A 23570-nucleotide genomic window follows, 5' to 3' on the forward strand; every position below is an offset into this window, starting at 1 on the left:
GCTGCGGGGACCCTTCGATTTTAGATGATGATCGGTGTATTTTGTTTGAGACTGAGAAATCCTCGGTGCTTTACTGAAGCTGAAATGCTACAGTTTAACTCCTCTACAGCAACTATTTGTTATTGAACACACGTTGTCTTACGACAGCTTTAACATTATTTACATACTTAATTGACTTTCAATGCCATTCATTGTCCTTGGGGATGTAGAAAATGGGTTCGTCACCTGCGATGCCAGTAAATGTTCGAGTGAAGATGACGAAGAGTTTTGGGGACAGGGCGTCGACAAGTGCTTTACCATCATTAGGATGGTTCTTGATGGGAGTACCGTGACCGGGGTGATAAGGAGGAGTAGATTAAGGGTGTTGGTATGTGTGGTCTACACATTAAAATAATTGTATATTGAATGTGACGGTTCCAAGGGCCACACGTCCACTGACGACACAAGATGTCAACTTCGGTCACTTGGTTTTAAGGTTACATTTCAGAAGACCACGCGGTTCCATATTTTTGCCGTTACACATGTAATTATGGATACAATATATTAAGCCAAAATTATTGATGGTCCATGGCATTGGCGTCGTGTAAGCATCTTCCTTCTTCTAGTGACGTTTCTACATTGGGATGTACCTATGTACAACGCATCTAGTCTGAAAGAATTTCAATTGTAGACAGGTTATAAGTAGTACAGAAATAAAACAAAGGAAAGCAGATAAGTGAAGGTGTTATCGGGGGGTCACATCTTATGTGATGTTAATTCCAGGGGTCACGGGGTCAATGACAACACAAGGGAATATTGAGTATGCGAGTATCTTACGTGATAGTATCCACATACAAGTAATATATCTACAATGTAAATAAGGTGTTATACCCCAATATATAGTAGACGTCTTGTGCTTTTATTTACAAACAAACTGAGGTAAAGAAGTGCATATTTTGTTATGAGATAACGCCTTGAATATGAGTTCCCATCTGATACGCTATATAGGCGTATACAATGGAGCGTGGTTCGATCGGTTTTAGAGTGCAACGACAGAAAAAAAATGTCTTAACCAGCTTTTACAAAGATCTATAGGAGTTTTTTCTTATTGCCACGATCTTAATCTGGTTTAATTGACTTAGTGCATACTGAAGATACGCCACCCAGTCTGTCCTACGTTAGCCGGGGTGCCAAGCGAAACAGTGCCAAGGAAATGTTATACCGAAATAATTCGTTATTGCGAAAGTTTAAAAATGCTCTAAGTACATGTTGACAAAAACTCCCAGTAAACAGTGTTAAAGAGCTGTGAATTAATCGAGCTCATATTATCATTTCCTATCATAATTTCTGATTGTTACAAATTTGACCTCCTGCATACATTACATGGCAACTGTTCTGCTTGATCGCGGGGCTGTTACATAGGCGCCCTGCCTGGCCTCCTCTCAGGACCCAGATCTCCTGAATTCTTTGATTAAGTTAGCCAACATTGCCTTTTTGCCACAAGGAATGGGATTTTAATTGAACCATCGTGTTAGCCAGGCCAAACAGCAGGAGTTGGTTGTTAGGCCTATAAAATGGCGCTGGCTTGACTGAGATTTTAAACCTACTCTCATTTCACTAGTACAGTAATGGTGAATTAAAATTTCATTTTAATTAACTTTATCAAATTTTACGGCAAAACGAAATAATGAGTTAAAAAAATACGACGGGTTTGTTCATTAAAATAACATTTCACATGGAAACATATTGGATTCTAATACATTCTACGTCGTTTTCTTGGACGGCACTCTGGTTGTTAAATGAAAACCACAGACAGGAATTTATTTAACATACCAAGAACTTAAATTGGAATTTCGAAAAAGTCTAAAGAATTTATTTTATGAGTAGATGCAGGTGAAGAGGATTCCACCGAAACGTTAATGGCGTAGTGGCTATGCCAGGATTAGCAGATACATCGTATATCAAATACATTTCCTGTTATACACCATGTATGTATAGTGTACATATACCCCGTCAAATACTGATTCAAACAACTAAGACATTTAAGTACTAGCAACCCATACTGGACCACTACGGCCAAACTATATAGTCAAACTGGACCACTACCGGTCAAACTATATAGTCAAACTGGACCACTTCCGGCCAAACTATACAGTCATACTGGACCACTACGGCCAAATTATACAGTCATACTGGACTACTACGGCCAAACTATACAGTTATACTGGACCACTACGGCCAAACTATACAGTCATACTGGACCACTACGGCCAAACTATACAGTCATACTGGACCACTACGGTCAAACTATACAGTCATACTTGACCACTACGGCCAAACTATACGGTCATACTGACCACTACGGCCCAACTATACAGTAATACTGGACCACTACGGCCCAACTATACAGTGATACTGGACCATTTTGGCCAAACTATACTGTAATACTTGACCACTACGGCCAAACTATACAGTCATACTGGACCACTACGGCCAAACTATACAGTAGTACTGGACCACTGCGGAAAAACTATACAGTAATACTGGACCATAACAGCCCAACTATACAGTAATACTGGACCACTACGGCCAAACTATATAGTCATACTGGACCACTACGGCCAAACTATACAGTCATACTGGACCACTACGCCCAAACTATACAGTAATACTTGACCACTACGGCCAAACTTTACAGTAATACTGGACCACTGCGGCCAAACTATACATTCAAACTGGACCATTACGGCCAAACTATACAGTCATACTTGATCACTACGGCCAAACTATACAGTCATACTGGACCACTCCGGCCAAACTATACAGTCATACTGGACCACTACAGCCAAACTATACAGTCATACTGGACCACTACGGCCAAAATATACATTCATACTGGACCACAACGGCCAAACTATACAGTCATAATGGACCACTACGGCCAAACTATACAGTAATACTGGACCACTACAGCCAACTATACAGGAATACTGGACCACTACGGTCAAACTATACAGTAAAACTGGACCATAACGGCCCAACTATACAGTCATACTGGACCACTACGGCCAAACTATACAGTGATACTGGACCACTACGCCCAAACTATACAGTCACACTGGACCATAACGGCCAAACTATACAGTCACACTGGACCACTATGGCCAGACTATACAGTCATACTGGACCACTACGCCCATACTATACAGTCATACTGGACCACTGCGGCCAAACTATACAGTAATACTGGACCATTATGGCCAAACTACTGGACCACTACAGCCAAACTATACAGTAATACTGGACCACTACGGGCACACTATACAGTCATACTTGACCACTACGGCAAAACTATACAGTCATACTTGACCCCTACGGCCAAACTATACAGTAAAACTGGACCACTACGGGCACACTATACAGTCATACTTGACCACTACGGCAAAACTATAGTCATACTTGACCATTACGGCCAAACTATACAGTCACACTGGACCACTACGGCCAAACTATACAGTAATACTGGACCACTACGGCCAACTATACAGTAATACTGGACCTCTACGGCCAAACTATACAATAATACTGGACCACTATGGCCAAGCTATACAGTAATACTTGACCATTATGGCCAAACTATACAGTGATACTGGACCACTACGGACCAACTATACAGTCATACTGGACCACTACGGCCAAACTATACAGTCATACTGGACCACTACGGCCAAACTATACAGTCATACTGGACCACTACGGACCAACTATACAGTCATACTGGACCACTGCGGCAAAACTATACAGTCATACTTGACCCCTACGGCCAAACTATACAGTAATACTGGACTAGTATGGCCAAACTATACAGTAATACTTGACCATTATGGCCAAACTATACAGTGATACTGGACCATTATGGCCAAACTATACAGTGATACTGGACCACTACGGATCAACTATACAGTCATACTGGACCATTATGGCCAAACTATACAGTGATACTTGACCACTACGGCCAAACTATACAGTCATACTGGACCACTACGGCCAAACTATACAGTCATACTGGACCACTACGGCCAAACTATACAGTCATACTGGACCACTACGGCCCAGCTATACAGTCACACTGGACCACTACGGCCAAACTATACAGTAATACTGGACCACTGCGGCAAAACTATACAGTAATACTGGACCATTATGGCCAAACTATACAGTAATACTGGACCATTATGGCCAAACTATACAGTAATACTGGACCATTATGGCCAAACTACTGGACCACTACGGCCAAACTATACAGTAATACTGGACCACTACGGGCACACTATACAGTCATACTTGACCACTACGGCAAAACTATACAGTCATACTTGACCACTACGGCAAAACTATACAGTCATACTTGATCACTACGGCCAAACTATACAGTAATACTGGACCACTACGGCCAAACTATACAGTAATACTGGACCATTATGGCCAAACTATACAGTAATACTGGACCATTATGGCCAAACTATACAGTGATACTGGACCACTACGGTGAAACTATACAGTAATACTGGACCCCTACGGCCAAACTATACAGTAAAACTGGACCACTACGGTGAAACTATACAGTAATACTGGACCCCTACGGCCAAACTATACAGTAAAACTGGACCACTACGGCCAAACTATACAGTCATACGGTATCACTACGGCCATATTATACAGCCATACGGTATCACTACGGCCATACTATACAGCCATACGGTATCACTACGGCCATACTATACAGTCATACGGTATCCGGTATCACTACGGCCATACTATACAGCCATACGGTATCACTACGGCCATACTATACAGCCAGACGGTATCACTACGGCCATACTATACAGTCATACGGTATCACTACGGCCATACTATACAGCCATACGGTATCACTACGGCCATACTATACAGTCATACGGTATCCGGTATCACTACGGCCATACTATACAGTCATACGGTATCCGGTATCACTACGGCCATACTATACAGTCATACGGTATCCGGTATCACTACGGCCATACTATACAGCCATACGGTATCACTACGGCCAAACTATACAGTCATACGGTATCACTACGGCCAAACTATACAGTCATACGGTATCACTACGGCCATACTATACAGTCATACGGTATCACTATGGCCATGCTATACAGTCATACGGTATCCGGTATCACTACGGCCATACTATACAGTCATAGGGTATCACTACGGCCAAACTATACAGTCATACCGTATCACTACGGCCATACTATACAGCCATACGGTATCACTACGGCCATACTATACAGCCATACGGTATCACTACGGCCATGCTATACAGTCATACGGTATCCGGTATCACTACGGCCATACTATACAGCCATACGGTATCACTACGGCCATACTATACAGCCATACGGTATCACTACGGCCATACTATACAGCCATACGGTATTACTACGGCCAAACTATACAGCCATACGGTATCACTACGGCCAAACTATACAGCCATACGGTATCACTACGGCCAAACTATACAGTCATACGGTATCACTACGGCCAAACTATACAGTCATACGGTATCACTACGGCCATACTATACAGCCATACGGTATCACTACGGCCATACTATACAGCCATACGGTATCACTACGGCCATACTATACAGCCATACGGTATCACTACGGCCATACTATACAGCCATACGGTATCACTACGGCAATACTATACAGCCATACGGTATCACTACGGCCATACTATACAGTCATACGGTATCCGGTATCACTACGGCCATACTATACAGTCATACGGTATCACTACGGCCAAACTATACAGTCATACGGTATCCGGTATCACTACGGCCGTACTATACAGTCATACGGTATCACTACGGCCAAACTATACAGTCATACGGTATCACTACGGCCATACTATACAGCCATACGGTATCACTACGGCCATACTATACAGCCATACGGTATCACTACGGCCATACTATACAGCCATACGGTATCACTACGACCATACTATACAGCCATACGGTATCACTACGGCCATACTATACAGCCATACGGTATCACTACGGCCATACTATACAGCCATACGGTATCACTACGGCCATACTATACAGCCATACGGTATCACTACGGCCAAACTATACAGTCATACGGTATCACTACGGCCATACTATACAGCCATACGGTATCCGGTATCACTACGGCCATACTATACAGCCATACGGTATCACTACGGCCAAACTATACAGCCATACGGTATCACTACGGCCGTACTATACAGCCATACGGTATCACTACGGCCATACTATACAGTCATACGGTATCACTACGGTCAAACTATACAGTCATACGGTATCACTACGGCCAAACTATACAGCCATACGGTATCACTACGGCCATACTATACAGTCATACGGTATCACTACGGCCATATTATACAGCCATACGGTATCACTACGGCCATACTATACAGCCATACGGTATCACTACGGCCATACTATACAGTCATACGGTATCACTACGGCCATATTATACAGCCATACGGTATCACTACGGCCATACTATACAGCCATACGGTATCACTACGGCCATACTATACAGTCATACGGTATCCGGTATCACTACGGCCATACTATACAGCCATACGGTATCACTACGGCCATACTATACAGCCAGACGGTATCACTACGGCCATACTATACAGTCATACGGTATCCGGTATCACTACGGCCATACTATACAGTCATACGGTATCCGGTATCACTACGGCCATACTATACAGTCATACGGTATCCGGTATCACTACGGCCATACTATACAGTCATACGGTATCCGGTATCACTACGGCCATACTATACAGCCATACGGTATCACTACGGCCAAACTATACAGTCATACGGTATCACTACGGCCAAACTATACAGTCATACCGTATCACTACGGCCATACTATACAGCCATACGGTATCACTACGGCCATACTATACAGCCATACGGTATCACTACGGCCATACTATACAGTCATACGGTATCCGGTAACACTACGGCCATACTATACAGCCATACCGTATCACTACGGCCATACTATACAGCCATACGGTATCACTACGGCCATACTATACAGCCATACGGTATCACTACGGCCAAACTATACAGCCATACGGTATCACTACGGCCGTACTATACAGCCATACGGTATCACTACGGCCAAACTATACAGTCATACGGTATCACTACGGCCATACTATACAGCCATACGGTATCACTACGGCCAAACTATACAGTCATACGGTATCCGGTATCACTACGGCCATACTATACAGCCATACGGTATCACTACGGCCATACTATACAGCCATACGGTATCACTACGGCCATACTATACAGCCATACGGTATCACTACGGCCATACTATACAGCCATACGGTATCACTACGGCCATACTATACAGTCATACGGTATCACTACGGCCAAACTATACAGCCATACGGTATCCGGTATCACTACGGCCATACTATACAGTCATACTGTATCACTACGGCCATACTATACAGCCATACGGTATCACTACGGCCATACTATACAGCCATACGGTATCACTACGGCCATACTATACAGCCATACGGTATCACTACGGCCAAACTCTACAGCCATACGGTATCACTACGGCCATACTATACAGCCATACGGTATCCGGTATCACTACGGCCAAACTCTACAGCCATACGGTATCACTACGGCCATACTATACAGCCATACGGTATCCGGTATCACTACGGCCAAACTCTACAGCCATGCTGTATCACTACGGCCATACTATACAGCCATACGGTATCACTACGGCCAAACTCTACAGCCATACGGTATCACTACGGCCATACTATACAGCCATACGGTATCACTTCGACCAAACCCTACAGCCATGCTGTATCACAGTCCATTACTACAGGTCTTCACAATTGATCACCAAGACTTCAGCACTAAATAGGAAAACGAGTATAATTGTGTATTGACTATTGTAATGTAAGTGTTTCCGATATAGCAGTCTTTGTATACGTATCAAAACCCGATCAGTCACCATTTAATCATGGCGAAGGAGGAGTTGGGCTTAACATCTCTCCTCTTTGTTGATCGTTTTCCCCACGTGTGTCGGTCCGTTTTATTGCCTTTCGGTTAGGCCAGGCCCATGATTAGCTGTGATAACGAGACCATATCTGTATTGATCAAACTGTTTGGGGCAGCCATTATCGGTAAAGAACTCGGCGAAATCCTGATTTGTTTGTAATTTAAATACAATACCGTATTTGCTCGTGTCATCGTTAAGTAAGTTACATGTACATAGAATACAATAGAAGTCAGTTTTCTTTGTTGAAAAGATTAATTTTCATTTAAGGAGGTTTGGCATATATATTAATGGCTCTTTCCTCTGAAAATTAGATAGTATGTGATTATATTGAAATTATGTGTTAGCGGTGCAAGTAGGACACGAAAGATATGGATATGCAAATCCGTGTCCATTATCGGTTTATCGCTCACCTTGCCCGAAGGACCGGTGAGTTTATGCCATGGCGCAGCGTCCGTCGTCCGTCTGCCACCTGTCTGTACAACAACTTTCCCGAAAAAAACGCTTCTAGTTCTGAACGACTTACAGGAGTCTGGTCAAATTTAGAAATATCTTTTGGTATAAAGGATGGGTCTGGCACTAGGAGGTCGGACGTGCGAGGTCCATTAGGGAAAATATAGCAAATTTTAATTCTTTAAAATGCTTATTATGTGGACTGAAGCATCCTTGATTTAAAGGAAACCAATTTTGCGTCTTGCACCCCAAAGGCTGAGGGGCGGGGCCCGGTTGGGATGGGGTTGGGGGATATAGGAAATTCTTCAATATCCTGCTTCTTTTTCTGTATGAATGAAACTTTTGGTCTGAAGCATCCTTGGTCGAACAGGGAACCAATTTGTATAAACAGTGGGTCTGGCTCCAGGGGCCCGAAGGGCAGTGCCCACTAAGGCGTACAGCATATTAGAGAGAAATCTCTTAGAGTTAATTCTTCTAGACGGTCTGATTAATTTTAATCTAATTCCACATGGAAAATTATTCAGTGAAGAAGACAATGTTTTATACATGGAGGGTATGTATCTCTTATAGTATAGGAGAGTGGCCAAAATGGGGGAAATTGTGATTTCTTTGAATTGTTTATTCTGTTGTATGGATAAAGGAATTTTGATCAAATTTGGTCTACAGACTCCTAGGGACAACTTACATATGTATTACGGATTAAGGATACAGGGATAAAGGGACCCAATAAAGGAAGTCAGTTGGTGATTAATGTTAAGTGTTTTTCAAGTTAATTGGCTTCGAAGGGAAGTATTGACTGCAATGCATGGTATTGAAAGGTAGATCCTGGAATGAGGAAAATATTGATAATATAAAATGTAAGGGAGAGTGCTTTGCCAAAATCACTGAATTAGCCAGGTGGGCGATGAAGGCACCGTGTGTCTCTTTTTATAACCATGAAATAATATCAACATATTAACAAACATCCTCTGCGTCGATACAACAGTTTATTTAGACTGGCCCATGTTTCTAGAACATTCAGATTATCAATACAGTTGAGCATTATACGTTTGGTCTCTAGGCCTTCTATACTCACCAATTTTTCGGAGAGTGCTTTTTCAGATTTGACCAGGCTCTTTAGTTTTAAATGAGGGGAAGATTACATTTGTAGTTTGTGCTTTATGTAAACTTTGGACTGAAGACAGCGTACAGTTTACTAAACATCCACGTCATCAAAATGTGCAGTCGTGGGGCATTGGGGGATACCTTTAATTCTACAAAATTTTGAAGCAGTGAATTAAAGAACAAACAATTACATAAAGCAGGTACCGTATAGTGTTGGATCCTGAAATGATCAGATACATTGCCACACATCGGGACGCTTACTAGCGATAGACAGGCGCCCCCTAGCGTGCCTTCGTAGAATATGACCTGCCCGGTACCGCCGCTACAGTATTTTGAAGCTTATCACTGTCCCGTCATGGTAAATCCCCGAAGTCTGATCGACTGGACGGTCCGTGACAAGAATGTTAAGTAACGGAGGCGTCTGGAAAATAACGCATGGAACCTTTCACAATCCGCCGATAAAGGTCGTACCACATATGTGGCCATTCAGTACACAACCCGATAGTTTGTCCATAATCATTTTTTGAGTGACATTTTAGTTTTGGAAAGGCATAATCTTAAATGGTGGTATGTACATATCTTTATACCAACACTTTATCATAGCCGATTGTTTTCCAATTTATTTCAATTTGTGGAGTCCGTCATCTTCCTCTGTCTCCATCGCGTCAGGGCATTGTCGTCGTTATAGGATACGTGATATGTACATGTACCATGAACATTATTTGCGAAGACTAGTGGAAATATATTTATATATAATACGACACCCATTTTGTAGTAAATACAGATCAATGTATGAAACAACTTCTTCTCAATAACCAAGAGGTCTGAGGGATGGAGGGAGGATGGGTCCGCTGTGGCGGTATGTTTAATGTGTACCGAAACTTCATCACTAGCCCACCATCTCTGGGTCGCGAGTCCGAAACCGACATTGGGAAGTTGCTTGGTACTGACCGTAGGCCGGTGGTTTTTCTCCGGGTACTCCAGTTTTCGTCCACCTCAAAAACGAGGCACGTTAAACAAAATAAACCAAACTAAGCCAGCCGGGTGGAGGATTACAAATTTTGTTCAAATGACAGAAATGACTTTGACGTGACGTAATTTCACGATTATAAGAAGTATGTGTTCATTTTAATTCTTTTTACAATAACCAAGAGGCCTATTATAATGGTAACAGGTGAATGGTTCAGTGGGATGAAGGACTGCCACGTTTGTTTTACCGGCCATCATCATGATCAGATTGTAAACATATCGCATGTCAAGGTCGACATACGAAATCTTAGATAGCTCTATTAAGTCAAGGTGACCAATCGACAATCATTTGGTATGTTGTACGCTGATGTGCCGAGGATCAGGAGAATGTCACGTGACCGTGGAATGTGGATGCCGAGCGTTTGACCATGTCGTCACCGGCATGTGTATGTAGGTATTTTCTGACGCCATATGGTGTTGATTGGGCCGATGGATATACAGTTGATACAACATACTTACATTGTAGATGTATAATGTAGACACTAACAACATACAACAATGACTGATCGGAAATCCCATTGTCTTATACAGGCTCATAGCTCTAGTCCTAATTCTTTATACTCTGTACTCGTCCTGATAATTGTGAGATTTCAAGTTGACGGATCTTCATGATACAAATGTAGTCCCAATGTATGTCAGATTTTTTCATTTTGCCACAATTGTCCTAAAACTATTTTTTTTCTAATTTCATTTTTTTCCCAATGCTTGCCATATTCTGGGCATTTTCTTGCACACTACGTAAATCGGACTCGAAAGTAATCGAAATATTTTCGGGGCGTGTGAAGGCCATTTTATAGACAACTAGGATAAAGTGTCAGTGTAGGGATATAGCAGTTTGATTGGGGATTAGAACCACGTGATGTATGGTCGGCTCAGATAAAATGGTATCATACGTTATAGGTTGTCACGTGGTTTCGTCATTATACTGATATCACAGCCTGTCTGGTTAGTTTGTGTGGGTCCCGTACGTTACTGTACCTAGTGATGGCTAATATACTACATTTCCTATCTGAAGTCCCTTAGCTATGGTGGGGTGTACAAATTGACCCATTGGTTATGTAAAGTGTCCTGGATCATTTTGATTCCCTTGATTTTAATTCATATCTATAATACTGGATTGTTGTTGTTTAACCATAATACCCAAACTAGATCACCATGGTTTAACCATAACACCCAAACTAGATCACCATGGTTTAACCATAACACCCAAACTAGATCACCATGGTTTAACCATAATACCCAAACTAGATCACCATGGTTTAACCATAATACCCAAACTAGATCGCCATGGTTTAACCATAACACTCAAACTAGATCACCATGGTTTAACCATAATACCCAAACTAGATCATCATGGTTTAATTATAATACCAAAACTAGATCACCATGGTTTAACCATAATACCCAAACTAGATCGCCATGGTTTAATTATAATACCCAAACTAGATCGCCATGGTTTAACCATAATACCCAAACAAGATCACCATGGCTAACCATAATACCCAAACTAGATCACCATGGTTTAACCATAACACTCAAACTAGATCACCATGGTTTAACCATAATACCCAAACTAGATCACCATGGTTTAACCATAATACCCAAACTAGATCACCATGGTTTAACCATAATACCCAAACTAGATCGCCATGGTTTAATTATAATACCCAAACTAGATCACCATGGTTTAACCATAATACCCAAACTAGATCGCCATGGTTTAATTATAATACCCAAACTAGATCACCATGGTTTAACCATAACACTCAAACTAGATCGCCATGGTTTAATTATAATACCCAAACTAGATCACCATGGTTTAACCATAATACCCAAACTAGATCGCCATGGTTTAATTATAATACCCAAACTAGATCACCATGGTTTAACCATAACACCCAAACTAGATCATCATGGTTTAATTATAATACCCAAACTAGATCATCATGTTTTAACCATAACACTCAAACTAGATCGCCATGGTTTAACCATAACACCCAAACTAGATCATCATGGTTTAATTATAATACCCAAACTAGATCATCATGGTTTAATTATAATACCCAAACTAGATCATCATGTTTTAACCATAATACCCAAAGAACATCACCATGGTTTAACCATAATACCCAAAGAACATCACCATGGTTTAACCATAATACCCAAAGAACATCACCATGGTTTAACCATAATACCCAAAGAACATCACCATGGTTTAACCATAATACCCAAAGAACATCACCATGGTTTAACCATAATACCCAAACTAGATCACCATGGTTTAACCATAATACCCAAACTAGATCACCATGGTTTAGCATGCAATATAATTACATTACCATGGTTCAGAAACAATATAACTGCATTGTCATGGTTCAGAAATACAATGCCGTGTTTCAAAACCAATACAACTACATTGTTATGGTTTAGAACCCATACAACTACATTGTGATTGTTCAGAACTTATAGAACTATAGATTGCCATGGAACAGAACTCATAAAACTATATTATCATGGTTCACTATCCATATAACTAGATTGCATTGGTTCAGAACCCATAGAACTACTAGATTGTCATGGTTTAAAATCCATAGACATAGGTTGTGGTGACCATATAACATTTCCATGGTTCATAATCCATATATATTCAACTAGATTGCCATTCTTTGGAACCCATATAACTAGCCCGCGTTTCATCTGGCCATAACACCATGTCTGGTCCTAGGGCCAGAGGAAACTCGGACTACAATATAACTAGACTGACATGCTTCAGGACCCATAGAAATAGATTGCCATATTTTATAACCCATGGAACTAGATTTCCATATTTTATAACCCATAGAACTAGATTGCCATATTTTATAACCCATAGAACTAGATTGCCATATTTTATAACCCATAGAACTAGATTGCCACATTTTAGAACCCATAGAACTAGGTTACCATGGTTCAAAGCCCAATATAACTAGATCTCGTGGTTCAGAATCCATAGAATTAGATTACCATGGTTCAGAACCCATATAACTACAGGTTCATGGTTCAGCACTCATGAAACGACCTTGCCATGCTCAGAGCCCATAGAACTAGATTGCCATGCTTCAAGATCCACATAACTAGAGTACCATGCTTCAGAACCCATAGAACTTGATTGCCATGCTTCAAGATCCATATAACTAGTTTGTCATGCTTCAGAACCCATAGAACTAGATTGCCATGCTTCAAGATCCATATAACTAGTTTGCCATGCTTCAGAACCCATAGAACTTGATTGCCATGCTTCAAGATCCATATAACTAGTTTGCCATGCTTCAGAACCCATAGAACTTGATTGTCATGCTTCAAGATCCATATAACTAGTTTGTCAGGCTTCAAGATCCATATAACTAGTTTGTCAGGCTTCAAGATCCATATATCTAGATTGCCATGCTCCAGAACCTAAGAATGGTACTCTAAAGCCATCGCGTTAAGATAACTTTGTCAGCATCTCTGTATGTGTGGTTGTGTTGGGCCACGTTTGCTTGAGGATGTGTGCGACAGTGAGTTGTAGGTCATTGATTTCTTACCAATGTTCACGTTCAGCTGCATGTCTAGACGGTTACACAGAATTTAGTCAATCACACTTCAGCAGTAAACCCCTCCGTCAATAGCATACAATAATGTAAGCTTTAGTGAAGTTAATACATCAAATCTATTAGAGCCATTTACATGCCTCCCCAGTCACGGACAAAAGTTTATCTAGGGCGATTACATCGGCGCTCGTGCGCATCAGTTACATATCCTTTATTTACATACACAAGTGTATTTATCAGTTACAATAGGTACACATAAGAGCTGTAAATATCATCCATTTACATACCCACGTGCAAATATCATTTATTAAAGGTACATGTAAGAGCTGTAAGTATTAAGGTACAATAGGCAATTGTATGATCATCATTCATGCGGAAAACAACAGCCAATTACGAGCACACGTGTGACACCAGATACATACAAGCATGTAAACACCATTAAATTTCGGCAAACATAAAAAAACACCATTCTTTTGCATCCAGTGTCATGTAAATATTAATTACATACACATGTTTGAACATCAGTCAATTACATACGGAAATGTTTAACATTTTCAGTTACAGACATGTTGACGTCACTTACATAGGTTTGCAAACATCTGTCAGCAACGTACAGGTGTGTAAACATCAGCCAATTACTTCTACACTCAAAGTAACAATACATCACTTTTGTTACAGACACGTGTTGCCCAAGTTTCCTCTGGCCCTGACACCATGTCTGGTGTAGGCATAAAGAACATGGTGTCAGGGCCAGAGGAAACTCGGGCTAATACACGTGTAGCCATGTCGTTCGGTTCTTCCACGGGAAAGCGTGTCGTCAACTGAATCAACATACAGATTCAATGACAATGTGAAAACATCAGTCATCAACACACATACAAAAATATGGAAACTGAGGTCTATTGCATAACAACGTGTAAACAAGTGAATTATCCACATACTCCTGGCATATATCTCCATTACATACAAAGTGTATTTCAGTTTAAACGTATAAACTACTGAACATTCTGAGGTCACTGAACATATCAATTTCGAACCAAAGATGTACGGAGGTGAATTACAAATGGAATTTCTGGAATAGTTTGGCTTCTGTTGGAAAAGCTTGTTTCTATGGTTATGTAATTCGGACTGAAGCTTGGCAGCTGTCAGTCTGAAAAAAAGTAACACGGAAGTTATCTGATACTCATTAACAAGTTATAAGGAAAAAATGAGCCCATTTTTTCATTTCGTTTTTATGTATCTATATATGTGTGTCTCACTTGACATTGATAAATAGGGTACATTTTGAAGGTCTGTTTTATGAGCTTGAATCCATCTTAGATGGTGTTGTGTAACGCACTTCCAGCTGAAAACAACAGTGGGCATAGTTCCATGTTGCTAATAGCATTAACTATTTTGTTATCAATCAATGATTTAATCTTTCTTGAAACAAGCGTTTTAATTGCCTTAAGAATTCATGTTATCAATCAATAGCGTTAAAAACGGTGTCACTAGTTGATTTACAATTCAATATTTTTATATTCAGCTGAAATATAGGGTTCTAAAGATACAAATGTTATTGAGAACATTCAGTTGCAATTTTGTAAACGTATTTCAAATTTGAGATGTAGTACCCCAAATTGTATGGTCTTTTGTGAACTAGATAGAGAACCTGTAAGTATTGAAATTAAATGTAGAATTACTATGTTCTGGTATAATTTAATCTCTTCTAAATTGTTGTCTAGCAATATTTATAGTTTGTTGTACCACTAACATGAAAATTCTGGTTTGAACTTTGTATGGGATTTACAGGAAACCTGTACATTAACTAAGGATAATTTAAAATTTATTCTAAAGCAAAGACTTCAAGATCAATTTATTCAGAAATAGCTAATGATGTGGAGGTGTCATCTAGAGGGAAGATGCACTCCATGTTTAAGTCTCGATTTTAAATTTTATCAAGTTGAATGTAAGAGAACGAAAATATATTGCAAAATTCCGTACATCATATTTGCATTTGACCATAGGCTGGTATATCTCGTAATAACTGAATTTGTCCTTTGTGTTCTAATGGTGTTGGTGACGAGTATCATTATTTATTTGTTTGTAATTATGAATAAGTATCCAAAATTAGAAATATATACATTCCAAACTATTATTATACATACCCTAATCTGACAAAAATGATAGGTTTAATTTCTCTATGTAATGCGTGTGCCCTCAAATGTTAGCAAGTTTGTTGAAAGACCTGAAAAAAAATCTGTGTGTATCAGATTTGTTATGTTCCGCCATTTGTAAAATTTCAATTTGTATGTATGACCTCTTGTAACATATATGCTTGTCTAGGTGAACAAAATAAAAATCTGAAATACGTTTGTAACCTAGCTTTTGATTTGTTGATACAGTTGCGTTATAATTTCTAAGAGAAAATAGTTCATCAACAAATAGTTGGGTTTTTTTTATTGTTTATTTTTTCCTGAACATAACATAAATAAATGTATTTACTTAATCATTATCTAAAATTAATGCAATTGCATTATAAAGGTCACCAGGTACAGTGTATATGTATCGGGGTCTCTTACTCGGTGATAGGGTCAGGCGATACTCGGGGTGAATGGCCCATGCTGGGTGTATATCTTACATTGTATGAAGGCTGGTGTACTATGTAGATCCATGGCTGACAAGTCTAATGACCTATTGACCCCACACTACGTCAGTAAAACTCACACACACAGATTGTGTATTCGCTCCTTCATTATCAACTCGAAGGTACTGATCTTATCGTGACAGTGCGAAACAGAGAACCGATATTTTTAAACTTTTCTCTGTGTACTTCCGGTAATATCTAATTAAGTCTGTCTTGTTTAATTATTTTCTGTTGGTAGTTTACACACAATGCGGTAACAATTAGCGGTCTGTGTAGAAGCTTCAAAGTGTTTGGAGTAGATTCAGACGTAAATGCTCGGTCTTCGGAATGTTTTCGTTAAATACGATCAGCTTATTCCGCAACTTAAAATACTCATCTGTATAAAGCGTTGTAATTTTCATTTTTTAAAGGATTCGTTTTGTTTGATGTTTGTCATTACAGACAAGTATGAAGATTTATAAACGATATCTGAATGGACGCCAGCTATTGTTTAGCTTACAGCATCGTCCATGGATGAATGGTACCTTTGTTGAATGTACATCTGATACTATTTTCTACCAGAGAAATGTGGTCATTATGTACGATAGGTTTATTTTATATTGTTGTCACTGAATACGTTGTCAGGTGTGATACTGGCGATGTCCCGACACTTTATTACTAGCCCTCCACCTCTTGGTTGCGAGTTTGAAACCCACGTTGGGCAGTTGCCTGGTACTAACCGTAGGTTGGTGGTTTTTCTCCGGAAGCTCCGGATTTCCTCCACCTCTATGATCAGGCACGTCCCTAAATGACCCTGGCTGTTGATAGGATGTTTAACAAAATAAACCAAACCAAAATAAACCAAATGTTGTCAATGGATACAGGCTACGTGTGTTGCTGATAATGTTGTAACGGTATTGACATTTAACAACGGTGTCAATGGATACAACGTCGTGTTAGATATTGACATTTAACAATGTTGTCAATGGATACAATGTCGTGTTAGATATTGACATTTAACAATGTTGTCAATGGATACAATGTCGTGTTAGATATTGACATTTAACAATGGTGTCAATGGATACAATGTCGTGTTAGATATTGACATTTAACAACGGTGTCAATGGATACAATGTCGTGTTAGATATTGACATTTAACAATGGTGTCAATGGATACAATGTCGTGTTAGATATTGACATTTAACAATGTTGTCAATGGATACAATGTCGTTTTAGATATTGACATTTAACAACGGTGTCAATGGATACAATGTCGTGTTAGATATTGACATTTAACAATGGTGTCAATGGATACAATGTCGTGTTAGATATTGACATTTAACAATGGTGTCAATGGATACAATGTCGTGTTAGATATTGACATTTAACGATGTTGCCAATGGATACAATGTCGTGTTACATATTGACATTTAACGATGTTGCCAATGGATACAATGTCGTGTTTTCATATCGATATTTAACGCTGCTGTCAATAATACGATTGGTATTGATATTATCAATGTTGTTATGGATACAACATCACATATTCTGTTGATAATTGTATCCATGTAAGGGGCCGCGGTGGCCGAGTGGTTAAGGTGTCCCGACACATTATCACTAGCCCTCCACCTCTGGGTTGCTAGTTCGAAATCTACATGGGGCAGTTTCCAGGTGGTTGTTCTCCGGGTACTCCGGCTTTCCTCCACCTCCAAAACCTGGCACGTCCTTAAATGACCCTGGCTGTTAGTAGGACGTTAAACAAAATAAACAAAAGTATTAATCTAAACAAGGCTAAGTATACCTGACAACATGTTATCGCGGATACAAGGTCACTTGCAATACCGACAAGTGATGTGTATGATAACAAGGTCATGTGGCATCGTTAACACTCCCGGGTCTCGGTTATTTAAATGTTAACCAACCGTTAAATGTGCGCATCGTTTAGCTCGTTTTCTTCACTAAATGTCAAGTGCCGTGTGTCAGAAGGATATAAAATTGAGTAACGCGTTACATGTATGATAGGTGCGATGTGGTATTGTTGTACATGGAGCCATCATACAACAGCCACGGAAATTGCCATTTTGATACATGCTATCCAGCCATGGTAGTCGTGTGGTCCAGACTGTGACGATATTCGTATCCCATAAAAATCGTCGTAATTGTTATTGTAGACTGACTATAAATTCCTTAACAGAGAGAGTTATATGAAAATAAACATCACTCTTTTACTTCTGCAAAAATTGATCGTACTTTTTTTTCATTTTTATTTTACACAGTTTGTTTACGAACAATGGGTATGGTATTTTGCAGTAGATCTAATAATACTGTGAGCGCTGTAATAAACCTATGCCGTATTGTGTTTGTTTGGCATTGACCCGCAGTCGTCGTTGATGAGATACGACAAATTGGGAAGTAATAGAGGCAGTACAGGCACCGGGGGAAGCTGTAGGGGCAGATCAACATTGTAACATAACGTTATAATTAAACTAAATCAATTCCATATGATGATGTGGGGAGCCCTGTCTGCCGAACTGATGGGGAACGTGCAGTAAAACAGTCCCAGCGCGTAACGAAATACTTTTCAGAATAGGTCATATTAAAAACGTAAATGATTGGTTTCCGGATCATATGGTTTCTTTTCTTTTAAATCATAATTATTTTTTTGTAGAAAACAGAGTTTTCCGAAAACAGTTAATTGATGCCCACAATGCACTACGAGGTAGCCATGGAAGTCCCAAGCTAGCGGAAGTAGACGATTTGACACGTGATGCGCAGATGTGGGCAGATATCATCGCAGAAAAAGGGTTCACGCAATACAGTGAACTGCCTGGTAGGTACATTAAAGCGGAAAAAGGAAAAGCAACCAAAGTGAAAAAAAAAGACAAAAGAAAAATGAAAAAAGGGAATCCTAAAAAAGAATCCTAAAGTCAAAAAGAAAGTTTTAGAAAAGAGGCAACGTTTTGGCATTATCTGTGTTGGTGGTTTTTTTTTTTTTTTTTTTTTCGAGCTTCGATTTGGCATATGTTGGCTTTGGAGGTTATGATCCTTCTTGTTATTTCGCTTTTGTTGGATCAATTGACATCTGTTTGCGGGCAGCAAATCAACAATAAGATCTCGTGAGCCAACATAGGGATAAGACATCGGCAATGGTAATATAAAGTGATCAGTCAGACATTCGTGGAATTTAAAATGTTTTCTGTATATATTCAAAAAAATTTGGTGTAATGCATTAAAAATATAGGAGGAGTTATAAATGAGCCTTTCAAATACACATTTCAGGGAGAGGAGAAAGCATCGCTCTCCTTGACACGAACGGGTTGGAACTAGACGGCAGTGAGGTGTCAAAGCTATGGTACAAAGAGAGGGACCAATTCGACTTCAACGACCCCAAGTGGCGAAAAGGTAGTCTAAAATCCTACTGAAATTTAAAAAAAGGAAACTTTTTATAAAACTATTAATGCTAAGCTAACACCCAATTAATGTTATTAGTTGAAAGTTACTGATGGAATATATATAGGTTCTCCCTGTTTCAAAAAAGAATAAGGATTGGAAAAGTAGAGAAAAGATAATTCAATGGTGGACGGCAAGATCCTTTTGGTTCTTTTGCATAATGTTCTAGGTTAGAACGGATTCAATAATTTGTTCAGTAAACAACCATTTTCACTTCCAGCCACCATGAATTTCACCCAAATGATTTGGAAATCCTCGACCGATGTCGGTGTGGGCGTGGCCAAGGTCAAAGACAAGGACAAATGTGTGGTGGTGGCTCAGTACCGACCGGTCGGTAACGGCAACAGACCAGGGGAGTTCCGAAAGAACGTACCGGCGTCTCTATGATGTTTGGGTGACAATGTTCCTTATGTACTGAATGTAAACGGATTCGACCATATTGCTATACATTTTAAAATAGCAGCGAGGACACCATTTCTCACTTCCATACTCTGTGATGTTGGTTGATAGTGGTATCCTTGAGATATCACTCAATGGAATGGATTATTTAATTGCAATGACAAAAATCTGTCAGTCGCCAAAAGTTTTATCACAACATTTGAAGCACTACGGATGAAAGATGAATATTGATATTGTTTAAATGTTGATATTGTTTACATGTTTTGGTGTGTTAATATAATGATTTACGTGATGATTCATTTATCCTACCTTACACATCTATTAGTTTACCTATACGCTTTATTAGTAAGTCCACAAGTACGTTATCGTCGGCCCCACGGAGTCTCCTCTACGGTACACTCGTTTGACCCGTTGGGAGCACTGGCTTGAAAGCCTTCGGTTTGACATAAATATTCATATTTCATCGACCAATCAAATCCTTCTTATTAATGAAGCTCTTCTCCTCCTGGAAAAATAGAAACGGTATACCAAGATGATCGCGCCTATGTGTCGACTTAGGTTATTTGCCATCTTGCCAAACAAACCAAAGAACATGTGAAACAATGTTTCTGATTGGACAGATATTCCGTAGCCATTTGATAATTTCAAGATTTCTGGATTTTGTACATTAATAATTGTTGAATAGGATGTTTTATATGCACGTGCCCTCACGTGATCGATCTGAGCTAGGGAGGACAGATCACATGGGTACCAACGATGACAATAAAGTGTGTTTAGTCCACGCTTTGTGTGACAAGAAACATCCATTGTGTTTCTATTGCATTCTGATAACATCAGAGTTACTTCCCCTGTTCCACTCTGTCATACAACCGGTAGAGCCGATTTATTGAGACTGTAGTCAGCCTTTGCCTAATCCATACTGTGACGCAACCCGATACTTATCGTTAGTTCCTCTCAATTCCCTGCGAGTTGTGCAATGTGCGTATGACTTGTTTGTGTTTGGTTCACTTAGCCATCATTGGTTCAACTTACATGTGTTTGTAAGTCATTTACTTTCTTGTGACTGATTCGCTTACCTGAGAAATGTCCAATATACATTCACTCTCTTGTGATTGATTCGCTTTCCCGAGAAAAGTCCAATATACATGTACATTCACTCTCTTGTGGTGGGTTCACTTACCCGAGAAAAGTCCAATATACGTGTACTTGTAACGTGTTCATTCTCTTGTGATTGATTCGCTTTCCTGAGAAAAGTCCAATATACATGTACATTCACTCTCTTGTGGTGGGTTCACTTACCCAAGAAAAGTCCAATATACGTGTACTTGTAACGTGTTCACTCTCTTGTGATTGGTTCACTTTCCTGAGAATAGTTGATCTCGTGACTGGTTCACCTTACAAATGCCTTGTCCACCTTGTTGCTAGTTCTACACATTGATTAGCTTAGCTTAGCTAGTTCACTTTATCTAAGACTGGTTCATATCACTCCTGATTAATTCGTCTTACGTCTAGCTCAATTATCTTGTGACTAGTTCAGCTTAATTGCGACTGGTTCATTTTACATGTGACTACGTTGTAACTGGTTCACTTTGTGACTAGCCAAACTTTTTAGATATTAAACTTACCAAAGATTGCTTCATCTTACTGTTGATTAATTGCATTGACCATTTCAAACATGTTATCATATTGTTGCTGAATCGCCTTTATTTACAAATCGTTAATGACCTCTATGAGAGGGTCTTGGGTATACGAGGGAGGGGCATGTGGTATGATTGCCCCTCCTTTATATACCCGAGACTCTCTTTTCACCGATATGACCTGTAAGCCAAAGATACATATTTCTGTAAATAAGGACGTTATTTTACATCATTATCCTTGTGATCTCAGCCTTTTTTTTGCCTCCACAATACCATTAAAAGTTTCTGATATAAAAATTGTAACTCTTCCAGAGTTTGTACTATTCTCTATTCATATTGATAGAACAGAATATGGACACATGGTACAGGGACACATTGTACAGGGATACATGGTACACGGAACATGAATATAATGGAGTAAAACAGTCATTTTCGTCTTTTTCGTAAATACCCAAAAATAACGTGTTTGCTTCAAACTGCAAAATTTTGTGAAAATCAGGTACATCAAAAAGATGTTCTGCTGTATAACATTCTTGAGAGACTCTTGTTGATATTTAATGGCGATACTTTGATTTTTTGTATCTGAGATACAATTCTAGCCTTCTTCGAAATCGTGATTTAGTGCTACACAATTCGCTCATTTTTGATAATAAATAGCTGAGTTGTCTGTCTTTTTTTCTTTTCTATTTTTAATCCTCTGAACATATAAAGAGTCTACACCATTACAAAATGAACTTGATTGTAATTAATAAAAACTGCAGAAAGTATATAATGTATGTATGAATATGTTTTGTTAAAGATGTTCCATTGTCTTTAGTTTCATTTCTTAGAACTGTACAAGAAGCACTCATTATGTTACGCGTTTTTTACAAATAGATTCCATTGAAAAATACGTGAATTAGATTTGAAATGTGCAAGATACGTAAATAGGAACCGGACAATGAAAAATGTTCATGTGGTTGAAACGTGTATGTTTAGGATATTACTTTTAATAGAAAATATCTATGATGCTTTTCCTTAAAAATCGCGAAAAAATGTTTTTAAATTATCCCACAAAACCATATACTTTTAACCTATATGTGTTTGACTGTTATAAGATAATACATGTATATTTGTTCTTTTACACAAACACTTTTCGTATCACTTATTTTTTCGTATAGACAACAGCCCGGATTGAAGAACA

The 23570-nt window shown here is 39.4% G+C and overlaps 1 protein-coding gene across 1 annotated transcript in view; it reads left to right on the top strand.

The window, feature by feature from the left end:
- Nucleotides 1-23054, top strand: part of LOC117321910 — a 34385-nt gene extending 11331 nt beyond the window's left edge. Inside the window, exons 3-5 of the mRNA XM_033876536.1 lie at nt 19570-19731; nt 20181-20303; nt 20572-23054. Of these exons, the coding sequence (XP_033732427.1) occupies nt 19570-19731; nt 20181-20303; nt 20572-20738 (452 nt within the window). The 3' untranslated portion in view covers nt 20739-23054. The remainder of the gene's footprint in view (nt 1-19569; nt 19732-20180; nt 20304-20571) is intronic.
- Nucleotides 23055-23570: the final 516 nt, after the last annotated feature.

Source organism: Pecten maximus, chromosome 2, assembly GCF_902652985.1.
Source record: "Pecten maximus chromosome 2, xPecMax1.1, whole genome shotgun sequence".
In the NCBI taxonomy this organism is placed as follows: Eukaryota; Metazoa; Mollusca; class Bivalvia; order Pectinida; family Pectinidae; genus Pecten; species Pecten maximus.